Source organism: Channa argus, chromosome 9 (genome assembly GCF_033026475.1).
Source record: "Channa argus isolate prfri chromosome 9, Channa argus male v1.0, whole genome shotgun sequence".
In the NCBI taxonomy this organism is placed as follows: domain Eukaryota; kingdom Metazoa; phylum Chordata; class Actinopteri; order Anabantiformes; family Channidae; genus Channa; species Channa argus.
In genome coordinates, this window is record NC_090205.1 from 18,317,304 (window position 1) to 18,330,799 (window position 13,496).

Genomic DNA, 13,496 nt, shown 5'->3' on the forward strand with positions numbered 1-13,496 from the left:
GATCCAGGTGTTAGTTTTGGCAAGTCCTACAGTGGGCAAGGCGGGCCAACGATTACAGCTGAAAAATGCACATACCCAATGTCTGTACCTTTTTATTAGTGGAATTCTTTCCTAAACATATTTAAATACTATGGGAAAGGAAGTGTGTTGCCTGCATTAGGTCAGCAGAAGGATTTTTTTTTAAAAAACCCAATCAAAGCAATTTTTACTCATGGCAGGATAAAATAAGTTGTGAGAACAAATGACTGTATAACTGAAATGTAAAAACTACAAATCTATGTGTTTTGCATTCTTTATTATTAACTTTCATTCAATTGACAGAAAATCAATCCACTACTACAAACATATGTGGTCGAAGCTTTAAAGGTGAAGGTTTGTTGTGTTTCACCCTTTATTCTATTCTTTACTATTTTCTGACATTTCTCAGATCTGTGGTTTAAAAAATGTAATCTACAAATAAACCGCTAATGACAATTGTTTGCTGCAGCTTTACACTTTTGCTAAACGATTTCTTAAAACTGTTATTAGTTAACAGCTAACATATTCATGGCCAGGACTTGACTTTACTCCCTTCATTTTCAACTCAGATTTAGCATAAATGCAATATATTAAATAATCAACTTTGAAGTTCACGTACTGTGAATTCTTTTATTTGTAAAGACGTGACACACAACAATCAAAACAACAATTTAATCTGATTGTTTACAAATCATAAGATATTGCAAAAATCTAATCATATGGGTTACTTGACTGAAATTAATCAGCTACAATTAAAGCTGCACATTATTCATAAAACAAGTTCACTGGACCCAACAAGTTAAAGACCATGCAAATCAACCTTACAGTGAAGCATTAAGGCTTCCTCATCGAGTTCATTAAACATATGAAAATGCCAAAGTTCACACTCAAGAAGGAGATTCCTATATCTGCATTTGAAAGATCCTGACACAAAGAACTTATACAGAGATAAATGAAGGTAGCAATAGCAACTGCATATGATATACTGTACATATCAGTGCCCTAAATGACGTTTCAAAAATAGTTTTATCAAAAAATTCATAATTAAGATATTTTTATTTTTTTTTACACAAAACATATTTTTTTCTCTAACTTACACAAGGACACTTATGGCCAGGTTACTCTTGTTAGGTTAAGTATAAAGAAAAGAAAAAATGCCATAGTACTACTTGTACAATTCATAAATCCCATCAACAGTTTTGCATTTTAGATTCCGTCAGCTTAATGCAAAACTCTTCAAGGGCAATTTATGACATTTTCCGAACAGAATTAAAAAAAAAAATAAAAAAAAATAAGCAGAATTACTCATCTGCAATTAAAAATGCTTAAAGTGAAATGTGTGTGTGTGTGTGTGTGTTTGTTTTTGGAATAGTCCACCAGTAATCTATCTGAAGTTACATTAATGCAAGCTGCTCACACATTTGGAGGATAAATATGTAATACAAAATTCATTTCACTTTAAACCCAAATTAACATTTTCTGGAGGTGTTTCATTACATAACAGCCGTGTACAGTAAAACCCATTACAATGCACAATCTGCAAACTATTAATTTACAAAAATGCACTTTAACCAATCAGTTATAAAACTGTAAAAAATGTGAATTATCTTTTGATAATAGCAAGTGAAAAGCATTTGTTGAATTTAATAAATGCTTGAAAAACGAAACAAAAACAACATACCGTCTGTTGACAAAAGTGTCTCTTGCAGAAGCCTTGTCTGTCTATGTCACAAAGATCTAACAGTACTTCTCAGAACGTAAAAATATACAATGTATTTACAGGAGGATATTGTCTATACATTCTAGAGGGAATGTTCAATGAGGCAAAATAAAGTTTTTGATGATTAATGTTGGTGCTGTCTGTCCCTGATTGTCAGTAGAATTTTGAAGAGAGAGAGCATTGGGGGAAACAACCTTAGTTTGATGGTGCAGGCAGAAAGTGTTTAACACAATAGCACCTAAAATGACACACATTCATGTACACCTAGAAAACAATCAGTGCACAGAAGACACACCACTCAATCATTTAAAACAAAATGGATTTAACAAGGATTGGACACATGTGGTTTGCAAAAGAATTCTAGCAAATGTGTGTTAAATCAAGTATCAAAACTACAGATATCTAAAACATGATTCTGTATTCATATAGACAGCACAGTACATGAAAAGGCTTTTTACTTCTATCAATACATAATAGCCATTCTGTGCTAAAATTCTAAAATAACTCGATGGGCAAAATTAAACGAAGCTCCCACGTGTCAACACATTACAGAATGAATAGGTTGATAGCTTATGTGTTTTTATTGTGCAAGTTGAATTAGTAGCCTTAGAGCATTGACTGCATAATAGGAAATGCTCTTCAAGGAATGAATATAGGGAAAGGCTTTAATGGGGGAGAAAAGATTAAAAAAAAAAAAAAAAAAAAGGCACAGATGTAAAACCAAAACAGGAAAATTGAGCACCTCATTCCCACACGTGCTGTACATTTCACAATATAACCTTAATAAAATTGTGGCGTTCATAGAATACAAAGGCTTCTTATATCATTGTTCCCCCAAGTCCTATGCAACCTCCAAGAACAACAATAAAGTACTATAAAACTGCAGCCACAAGAGCCACATCACTGTAAGTGACAAAAGCAAAGAGCATCGTCTGTAAGTTCATGCAACCCAAACCTGACATAAGTGTTTTCACTTAATGGCCAGAAATCTCAATTAACAAACAAGTTGCCTTTTAAGTGGAGGATTAATGCAGTTCCTCCACTGTGAAAGAAAGTACTAAGTTTCCTGTAGTGAAGAATGTGCAAATTGTGCAAACATTAAGCACAATCCCATTAAATGATCTCACTACAACTCACTAATAATTATTCTGCACTCATTACATGCGTGCAGGTAGGGAAGGGGGTCAGACCACCTTTTACAACTTTTAAATGTACATGAGTCTATCCTGCAATAAAGTCACATTTGTAATATCAGTGCATGGAAATTGAATTTGATTCCAGAGGAGACCAACACAGTAAGATCAGTCTTCCCTGTTGAAACCATCACACATCTCTTGTACAAATGCCCACTTTAGACTACAAGATAAAGTGAAGAATTAGTTACGATCTAATCATTTTTTGATTTCAGTAGGCAATTTAACAGGTGTTAAGCGGTTGGAATACAAATGTTCTAGGGGTGAACATAAATCTAACCAGATAAACAAGGGGAGGTAGCTAGTGTAAGAGCGAGAAAGCGCATACAAATAGGGCCTACAGTTTAATAAGTAGAAATATTGCATTAAGCAGCAAAAGTCAAGACTTGCAAGCAACTTTATCATCTTTTGTGCAAGGCAAACTGACAAAAAAACATTCAAAATAAACCCTATGGCAATGTTATAAGATCGTATTTCATTCTCTCTTGCTTTACACTTTGGTCACTTGATCTCTTGATGTACATTCTGGAGTAAGAAATATACACATGAACAATTGCAATTTGTTTTAAAGGGGAAGTGCTAATTATGAGTGATCAATTTGCAGTATTTCCATTCTGTGAGGCTGGAAAAAAAATGTAAAAGAACAGATGTGTAATGGGACTTATTTTGGCAAAACAGGAGACATGAGATAAAGTGCAGCTGAAATTATTAACAGAAACAAATACTCTCCTCTTCCTTTCAGCCAAACGTTTCACTGGATGAAACATCAGGTGAGGAGTTCAGTTGAGACCTAGCCTCAGTTACTCTGACTAAAGGGAACTCTGAGAAGTCTGTGCTCTGTCCTCGAAGACTTACTTGTCCGTTGGTGAGAGCAAACTGTGAAGAGGAACCAGATCTTGATGTCTGGAAATGAGTTTTGAAGTTCTGATCAAAGGAGGCTATTTGAAATGTCTGCAGTATTGCCGGGGAGGGGTCTGTCTTTTTGGAGGGTGAGACCTGCTCCAGAAAGTCCTCCTCAGCTGGGGACACTGCAGAAGGAGGGGTGGTCTCATCACCTGAAAATGAGAACGAGTGCTGGGAATCCCCGACCAGCAACCCAAAGTGAGGTTTCTCTAAAGTGGACCTTAGCGGAGAGCTCATCCCTGATTTGAACCTGCTGGGGGAAGGAAATTGTTTCTCTGTGGAGAACAGAGGCTGTCCAGCTAACGTTGGGTTTTCAGAGACCAGGCTGAGGCTCTGGCTGGTCAGGTAACTGTCGTTCTGGCTGGTCCTCTCCAGTGCTTGCTGGAGAAACTTTGAATATTCTTGCAAGAGGCTGACCTTCTCAGCAGCGGGCTGAGCCTGGGCACTCGAGGGTCCGAGATTCTCCACAGGGCTGTTGTCTGAAACGTCAGATGAATTGATGGATATGCTTGACGTCACCTCTGTGTCTGCCACGCTAAAAGAGATGTCTGACTGTCCATTGGCTTTGTTGGAGTAATGGTCCAACAGCGTCTGAAGAACCTCATCTGGCAGCACGTTCTTGTCATGAGTTGCCTTAATCTCTGTGCTGATTGGCTGGGGCTCCAGAATGGTGGCAGGGACTGTTTCATCAATGACTGCTGACACCACAGTTTGTGCAACAGGCGGCTGAGAAGTAATGCTGCTTGTGTTTAGGCCATAATCCCGACTGTTGTTGGCCACTGCTGCATGAAGGTAGCGTTTCTTCTTGAGAAACTGCATGGCGTCATCATAATTTGTGCTGCTGGCCGCTGGCTTTGTTGGCCCTCCTTGAAGAGTTTCAACTGACTCGAGTTCAGTATTGCTTTCTACAGCTAGCAGGCCTTGCTTGTCCACAATTTCAAAGGTGTACTGTGTGACCTTACTATTTTCTTCAAAGGAAGACAGAGTGGACAGGCAGGGAGGAGTTTGTTCGCTTGATTGTTTTAGACTCCTCTTGGGGACCTTCTTTAGGACTAGCTTAGGAGGAGTCGTCTCCTCTGATGATGCTTCTCCTTCTTGGTGCTGGCTAGCCGTTTCTTCGGAAGCTTCCGCAGAGTAGTCAGCAATCACATACTCGTGTTTGACTTTGGAGGACACAGCGTAGAGAGGTAGACTGTCAATTTTATTCGGATTGTGCTCCTCTTTCTCCTCTGTTTCCACAACAGTGGCTGTAAGCCCTTCTGCATGGGCAGCAGAGAAAGCTGAGCCTGAGCTCTTCTCGGCACACTTTTGGCGCTTTTTCTTGGGCAGGGAACACTCTTTGGCAAGAAAGGGGAGGCCTAAGGAATCCGCTTCATGCAGAGGTCCAACTTTACCAGCAGCCTTGTTGCTCTTTCTCTCTCTATTCTCGTGACACATTCTCCTGTGCTTTAAAACCCGGTCTGTTCTGGAGAAGTACTGTGGATAGAGGAAAAAGCCCAATTCATTTGAATAGTAAACAGACAATTTAAGACAAACAGTTTCTACTTCTTAGGGAGGTGCAGGAAATAATTTGACTAATGTAAAGAATGATTTATTGGGAGTGTAACGGTTATGAAACTGAGACTAAAACTTAGACAAACATCCTTGGTCTGGTGTCACAGTTCTGAATGACGGAAGTGCAACCCACAACCTCCCTGCTGCACACACCCCACACCTCTCACACTGGAGTCTCCTGCATATTAAATGCAGCTGACACCTGCAAACTCCATAAAATATCACAAATCTGAAATTTATTGTAAGAGGAAGAGAGATTTTTTTCGCACAAAAAATGTTTTATTGACTTAAGTTAAAAAAACATACAAGAACAAACTGTAACTTACAGTGCAATTATTCATTTCAAGGTGCTTTTTAAATAGACATCATTCAACACAGTGAAATTAGTTAATAAAAACACTGATATAACACATTGGTCCTCATCTTCTGCAAGCCTTTAAATACTGAGCTTTTTCCCTCATTTAGTTAAATTTGTCCTGGACAAAGAACCATCAATAGTAGTTTTATGCTGCTTTTAAAAACCTGACCATCTTCTGTCTTCACATTGGCAGATACACTAATAGAGCAAGCAAACAAAAACAGCGTACCTGGTGACAATAGTCACATTGGTAGGGCTTCTCTCCACTGTGAGTCCTCTTGTGTCTCTCCATGTGATATTTTTGAATGAACCTCATTCCACACTCGTCACAGCGAAAAGGCTTTTCACCTAAAGAGATACAACAGACAGAAACACAGACACACAGATAATAAAAGGGGAAAACACACACTTCCCTCGAAATGAAATTAACTAACAAAATCATAGTGAACACTGATAAGATTAATTCTTCACTCACCAGTATGGATCTTCTCATGCCTCTGGAGAAGATATTTCTGAATAAAGCGCATATCACATTGGCTGCACTGAAATGGCTTTTCACCTGGAGTTTGAGTAACACACATTACATAAACCTTAATAAACAAACAGTCAAAACTGCTAAAGTATTTTTTTTTTTTTTTAATTTAGCATTGCTGCTCTTAGGTTGGACTGCTCATTTTTTGATGACTGAAAGATAATCTACAAAATAAAATCTATTCTCAAGAAGAAAATAAAAATCATATAATTCAATTCTGTATCATGGCTCAGTATTTCATACCAGTATGAATGAAGACATGCCTCTGCAGATGATAGTTTGTTCTGAATGCAGCATTACAGTGAACACACACATGGCACTTGGGGTTCTGTATCCCCAGTGATCCATCATCATTGACACTAAGAATCTGCAAAGTGAGCAAAGGAAGATACTAGTATTTGTTTCGCTTGTACAATTCTCTCTGCGGAAATCTATCAGTCTTGTAAAATAAGTCCTGCCATTCTTCAGCACACAAAAACATCTTTGCTCTGATAAAACTGAAATTCATTCCACACTACATTAAGTATTTGGACTTGTACCTTTGCTGGTGAACGCTGCTTTCTTTTCTTCTTCTTTGAACACACCATCAGGTCCTTAACTGCTTTTTTGTCCTTCTTCATCTGAACTGCTGGGTCAGACAGCTTCAGTTCATGCTTGATGAACTGTACAAGTAGAACCACAGATAAGAATTTTAATATAGCACATGACCTATATTAAACCCTACCCTCCCATCCAGCAGAAGATCCAGGCAAGGGCGAAAGGGCAAGCAGAGGACAATCAACCAATGCAACGGGACCACGACATTTGGAAGAAGCAAGGCAATTTAAGAAGCAAGTAATGTGGATCAAGCTACTTCTAATGCAGATTTCCAACTGGACTGAAACTTTAGGTCGTAGAAAATATGGGACATGCAGAGAGATTACATCTGACAAGTTGCTATGGCGTGTTTGTAGAACCTGTATTCTAGTTTGTTGAAATTATATTATATAATTTATATAAATTTACCTGATGGATAGCATAGAGACAAAAACATGACAGTGAAAGTAAGAGCTAATGCTTTAACTTAACATTTATCTTAACAGTTACTGTAGATTTTTAATTTATAAAAACAATTAAAAAAACAAACATATTGGCTGATACTTTCTTGCAGTTTGCAGACTATTTTTACCTTGATCATTAACTATATTACCTTCCACTGACCTTTAGTGGTGAGCACAGCAATTTGTTTTGTTGTCCATGAAAATTGTCAATGCAAATTTCACAGGCGAATTTATATCTTTTGGCAAACAGTTAATGTAACTTACATTAACAATGTCAGATTTAAGGTTTCACTTAAGCAGCATTAAATCTCAAACTTATTATTATAAATAACTGTTTTGCAAACTGGTGCTAAGCAAGTTCATGATGGTCCACAAGTGGTGGGAGGACCAAGACTCTTAAGTAATGTGTCAACACCTGGATGTAACAGACATTCCAAGGCTTGACATGGATAACCAATCTACAAAGAGCCTATTTGTAAAGTTTACACAGATAATCTTATCAAGACATGGGCTATTTCTTACTGGCATATGAAGCAAGCAGGGTAACTTATTGGTGAGTTTTAGGGGGAAATGCACTCCCACCTCGCCTCCTCCCTCTTCTTCTCCTCCACCGTTTTTTGTTATTTCCTCCTGCATCATCAGTTGCTCTGGTGGAACCAGATCATGAGTAACCAGCGAGGTCCCCGTCAAGTCGTCCTCATCTTCATCATCGTCATCCTCAGCCAAGAGAGGGTGGGTTGCCAATGGCCGTTCCCCCAGGGTCATCACCACCAGTCCTCCTCCACCGCCCAGCCTGATTCTCCCTCCTCCATCTATTCCTCCACTGCTGCACTTCAGCAGCATGCCCTCCAACTTGTCCTCAGCGTTCATCTTACATAGGGTAGTTCTTGAGCCTGTAAAAACCGACTGAGAGTGATGAGTATGGCAAGGAGGCTAAATGACAGACATACTCTATTGATAACAATTTTTATGTATTTGATACTAAGAATGAGAAGACTGCAGAAAAAACACAAAAACTTTTAGAACAGTGTACAGTCCAAATCCATATTGCTACTGTTAACCAGCACTCCGGGTGACCATAGGAAGCATCATCAAATCACTATAATCACATTAAAATTATAATCAGCATGGAACCCATAAGCCACTATGTGATCTTAAAAATGATAATGACTTATAACTTATAAGCGCTACAAAATCTTATGAGACCCAAGTAAAAAGTACTTTTTGCTGCAGTCTCCATTTTCAGAATGAACACACAGTTCCCCTCATCCTCCCCAAACACATGCGATATCATTAGAAAGACCAGGATGTCCTCCATTGACCACACCGGGACTTAGCAGAGTAGCTAAAACGAGTCAAAAACCAATGTCCATTACTGAGTACATAATTAAGGTTGGTCTCAGGAGGTTAAATAGGTTCAGGTACATGTTGTATTAGCAATGGGCAGTACAAGCCTAGGTTGTCTGGTAAACACGAGTTTGTGATGAATATCATCAGTATTGCTTTTCAAGAGGGTTTTTGAAGTTGCACATATAGCACTAGCTCTACAAACATGACCTACTACATTAACGTAGCAAAGACTGTTGAGATCTGTGACCCCACTCAGTCCCACGTCTTTCCAAACTCCGTAAAGTATTGATCTTTAACTACCTCTGCTTTTGCCTCTGTGAACTTTAAGAACAAAGCGTAACTTTAAGTGTAAAGCGACAATAAGCACAGTACTTACTATTACAACAATTTAATGACATTATGTGCTGCTTTTTGTAAGTCATTTTAAAACGTTAACACTATAGAATTTAATATAACTTAACTTATTAACTGATTATAACAAATATCTCATCAAACGAGGTTCAATGTCATTCGGCTTACATACTGGAATATTTCAAAATATCACACAAAGAACCAGCGATACATTTGACACAGCAACATTGCGCTGCCCTGACATATCGTTACAACAACACCTTGGGCTAAGGTAACGTTAATGAGTTCACTTAGCAAACGCTGATGTTAAAAAAAAACATGAACGCAAGCTAACCTACCACTAGGATCCGATTCAGAAGAGGGGTTTGTACTGCATTAGCAAATATAACCTGGAACCGACGCAACAGAGAGCAAGCCAGTTAAGTGTTTAAACACATATCAACATCCACTTAGTCCCAAATGTAACCACACTCACTGTGCGACTTAGATCAAATGGGTTAAGTCTCTTGCTAGCCACTTTGCTAGCTGCGCCTGTCAAAGCTGCTAACGTTACGCTCAACGACCAAGGAAACGCGGGGCTTTCAAAATTAAAGCTCAGTTTAACGCTTCAAACGGGACATGGTTGAGGATCAACAACGGTAATACACACAAAGTTTACACGGCAACATGCAAAAAGGACTATTGTTACGGAGCCACACATTTCTAAGCAACAAATATTTTCACTGGCATATTTCGGTTAATATACCGAGCCGCCTGAATGAGCACAACCACTGCATATATAAAGCTTCTAATTTGAAGGAAGCGACCGGAAATTCCAATTCACTACTACGCACTTGACAAACATCTACGGCCTGTATGAGGCTAGTTAGCGATATGCTAGCAGGTCGCTGCAATTTATTTATTAGTCTGTGCTGCTTTATTATTCTACTGACGCAGCACGCGGCGTAACGTGTGCAGCATAGAAAATACAAATTAGCTTCCACCAATGGCATGTGACAAAACTCTCTTTTTCGCATTTAAACAAACTTTTCAGTCAGAAACAGCTCGCTTTGGCGCTAGCCCCCCTCAAGCTTCCTCAGCCACTCTGCTCAATAGGCCACCATGTAGTTGCGTTCTGCTAAAGCTAACGTTCGCTAACTAGCCTGCTCGCTACTTTCGACAAACACGCCTCAGTGGCACATAAGTGATATATCACTTAGTGGAGTTGCATTTTTTTCCTCTTACCTGCTATGCACCTTAAACCCGTTTTGCTGTCATGATTGTTATGCAAGACTACAGTGTAATGATGGTGTGCGGAATAATCAAACACACCATCACATTTCGCGGAGGTACGGAGATATTAATTTGTCGCCATCTAGTGGCCAACAGTGGTCAGTGGTGAGCAGTGCGCTCCTGACTCCTGCGGCGGATACATTTCTCAATACGACCTACTTCCTTAAAGGGTTTCTATTATTGTCCTAGTAGTTTTCATTTTCATTATTTGCTTTAGTTATATTTTATCATTTAAATAGTCACTTAAACACGCATATTATTGTATGCTTAATACGTTATGTCTATGTATGTGTGGTAATAGTCTGAACTGTGGCTAAATAGCCTGTGTTAATCATCACATAGAATCCATGCTGAAATTAAGCACGACTTTATAACCGGGATAGAGGCAACACGAAAAAAATGTTTCATGCAGTCACGTCTAGTTTTTCTTTTTTTTGTATTTCAGTGGACTGCAGCATTTCCGTCTGTAAGTGAAACTGCGAAAACTAATGTGATTTCCTAATTGGGTTGGGTGATAGGGACCGTGACAGTTTTAAAAGAACCAGTAGTAAATATCCCTCCAACGAACAAACAAATAAAAAGCCCTCTAACGGCCTTTTCAGTTATGACCTTGTGATGTTTATTTAGCCACTGCGTATCTTTTCAATTTCAATACTTTTCAGTAGATAATGTTTCTCTCACTACGTTTGAGATCAGCTGTGGTCATGAGATTATTTCTCCTGTAATGGTCAAAGCAACAATATCTTGTAAGGACCAATAGAGTAAATTGACTCATATCAAATACCAACAAAGAGCCCATCAACTGGAAACATATTTACTGGTTTAACCATTTGAATTTATCTATTAATCCTTCGACTGACAGATCTGCCACGGAAGAGGGATGTTGAGGGTCGTGATAAGACGATAGCCTGACATGCACATGCACACACACACACCGCTGTGGGGAATACTAATCAACTTGTTTGCCTACAAGTGCATCTGCTCGGCACGCAACTTAGGACTTCTTCATTCTGAGTCTAGAAACGTCTCTGCTGGATTTACTCTAAAACTCCACCTGCTGAATTTCATCGTTTTTGTTGTCCAGCCCTGTTTGAATGAACAGCGGTTATCACTCCCCTGTCTTTGTCTCTTCTGATGTGCGTCTGGCAGCCAGAGAGAGTGGATCTGGGGACAGACAACACAGTCCTGCACTGCTTATAGAAAGGGAAGTCCCCCCACGCTTAGCGCGCCTAGATCGCCGGTGTATTTGCGTCTCGGAGTGCGCGTGTGCATGTGCGTCAGGCTCTAAATGTGTGTGTCCATGCACGAGAAAGCCCCGGGCTACGTCCTCAACAGTTGCCACCGGAGCGAAGGAGAGGTGAGGAGAGCAAGAGAGACAGCAGACTGAGGACGGACGGACGCGGAGCCCCACGCCGCTCTGCCCGGCTCTGCTCCTGACATGCAGTCGCTCATCTCTCCGGTTACCAAGGCCATCCTAGTAGCGCTCTTCATCTTCGCCATACTCCTCATTCTCTATGTGATCCTTTGGTACATTTGCAGAGACGTGGACTGCGACCACGGCATCTGAGGAATTCTTTAAAACGGGAATAACGGGAATACCACTATGGGGCTCGAAGAGGGGCCCACAGAGCCCAGGGTCATCCTGTAAGTCTACGCTGATTTTGTCTATTTGTTGCATGTGCGTGTCTCTGGGTTATCTGTGACAGTGCGCCTCTGTGTATGTGTACACGCGCGCATTCCGGCCGTGCGTAATGTTAAATGCGCTTTGGTTAGAAGGTGATGACCAGCGTGCGTCTCCCCCGGCATGCCGGTATCCAAACCCAACACGAGTAGAGCTCCTAATGTCTTTTTTGTTAAACTTGACAGCGACCATCTAATAATAATGAATTATGAGTTACGGGTTAGTGCCGATAGGAAATACCCAGATGTGATACAATGTCATCAGGCAGATATCGAACTGCTGTCAAACAGAAAATGGCACGGGCGCCCGTGTGTGGGCTTCCAGTTAGCAGTCCAAAGACCGCCAGTGACATTGCGGTATACAGCGCGGGTGTCCCTTAAGGTCAAGAACAACACTATTTACTCGAGGTTGCCAATATTGTCTTGTCCTCCCCGCATCCTCCTCCAACCGTGTATCTGCAGTGTTAGTTCATGTTCAGTTCATCCGTCTCTCAGGATGCTTTTACATTGGAATTTTACATCCGGTGAGATAACTGTATTATCTCCAGTGCGTCTAATGCCCATAATTTATTTTGTTCCATTTTGTTTTGACCGCCTATCACAAGGAGTCTGATAATGATTTTACGCATAGCGCATTTATGGGTCCCTTGACATTTGTGAGCTTGTTTCAACATGTTGTGTCCAATCACAGAATTAAAAGATGTTCTTACTTTAACTTTAACACACAGACACTAAGAAAAAGTGAGAGAGAGAGAGAGAGAGAGAGAGAGAGAGCACCATGGTCACGCTTAATGAGGGACTTCTCAATATTGCAGACACGTTGGGCCCCAATGCCCATGCTGTCACATGGTCTATAAAGCCATTAAACATATGAAATATGATTGCTATTTTCATCTGGGTCTGAAGCATTTTCTTTTAATCTTCAACAACCTCTAACCAGGAAATGAACTAAGTGTGCATGTTCTAAATGAGAGAATGTGAAGGGCACACCAAGGACATGTTGCTTTTTTAGGACATTTAAGCAAGATTATAAGGAGGTGAATGCAAATCTCATCCTTTTAGAATTTCTGTGAATATTTACAACAAAAACAAATGTCTTGAGGTACAATGGAAAATGATGACTCAATTCTCTGATATAATATAGGCTACCTGGTTGTTGATCACTGACTTCTGCTTTCACCATAGTAGGACCATCTTTTGATAGAACGTTTTCCCTATACACACATCAGGGGATTTAAACAATTGCACACCTTCCCTAGTTCACCAAAAAAGTGCAAGTTTAAGCTTAAAAATTTTAAAACCTTCTTATTTTGAGCTACAGGCACCACACTCTAGTATTTAAAAATCCATAAGCAGTCTAAATGCTGGATGCAGCCATGAGGAAGAAACCCTGCAGCCTTTAAACTGTTGTGTGAACTCTCCTGCAGAGAAAAGGAAAGAGTCTGGTGGGATGGCTGGTGTCCTCTTTGAGCGGACAACTAAACGATCCCTGTCAGCCATGAGTAGATATGCAACACAGCCTGTG

The 13,496-nt window shown here is 39.9% G+C and overlaps 2 protein-coding genes across 7 annotated transcripts in view; one reads left to right on the forward strand and one right to left on the reverse strand.

The window, feature by feature from the left end:
- Nucleotides 1-675: 675 nt before the first annotated feature.
- Nucleotides 676-10,404, reverse strand: znf148 (zinc finger protein 148). 5 transcript variants are annotated; one of them, XM_067514814.1, is made up of 7 exons: nt 10,244-10,404; nt 7,841-8,224; nt 6,818-6,940; nt 6,522-6,645; nt 6,222-6,305; nt 5,976-6,094; nt 676-5,310 (listed from the first exon to the last, which is right to left on the reverse strand). In XM_067514814.1, exons 2-7 carry the CDS (start codon nt 8,186-8,188, stop codon nt 3,670-3,672), a joined length of 2,439 nt encoding a protein of 812 aa, XP_067370915.1. In that variant the 5' UTR covers nt 8,189-8,224; nt 10,244-10,404; the 3' UTR covers nt 676-3,669. The 5 variants fall into 5 exon arrangements, with proteins under 5 accessions (XP_067370915.1, XP_067370911.1, XP_067370916.1 ...); XM_067514810.1 differs by having other exon boundaries at nt 7,841-8,211; nt 10,244-10,398; XM_067514815.1 differs by having other exon boundaries at nt 7,901-8,211; nt 10,244-10,397.
- A 732-nt stretch (nt 10,405-11,136) lies between these two features.
- LOC137132423 (dehydrogenase/reductase SDR family member on chromosome X-like) overlaps nt 11,137-13,496 on the forward strand; it is a 45,687-nt gene continuing 43,327 nt past the window's right edge. The window contains exon 1 of one of the 2 annotated variants that reach the window (XM_067514822.1): nt 11,137-11,935. The gene's annotated coding sequence lies outside the window, so the exon portion shown is untranslated. The remainder of the gene's footprint in view (nt 11,936-13,496) is intronic. The other variant, XM_067514820.1, reaches the window with a different exon arrangement.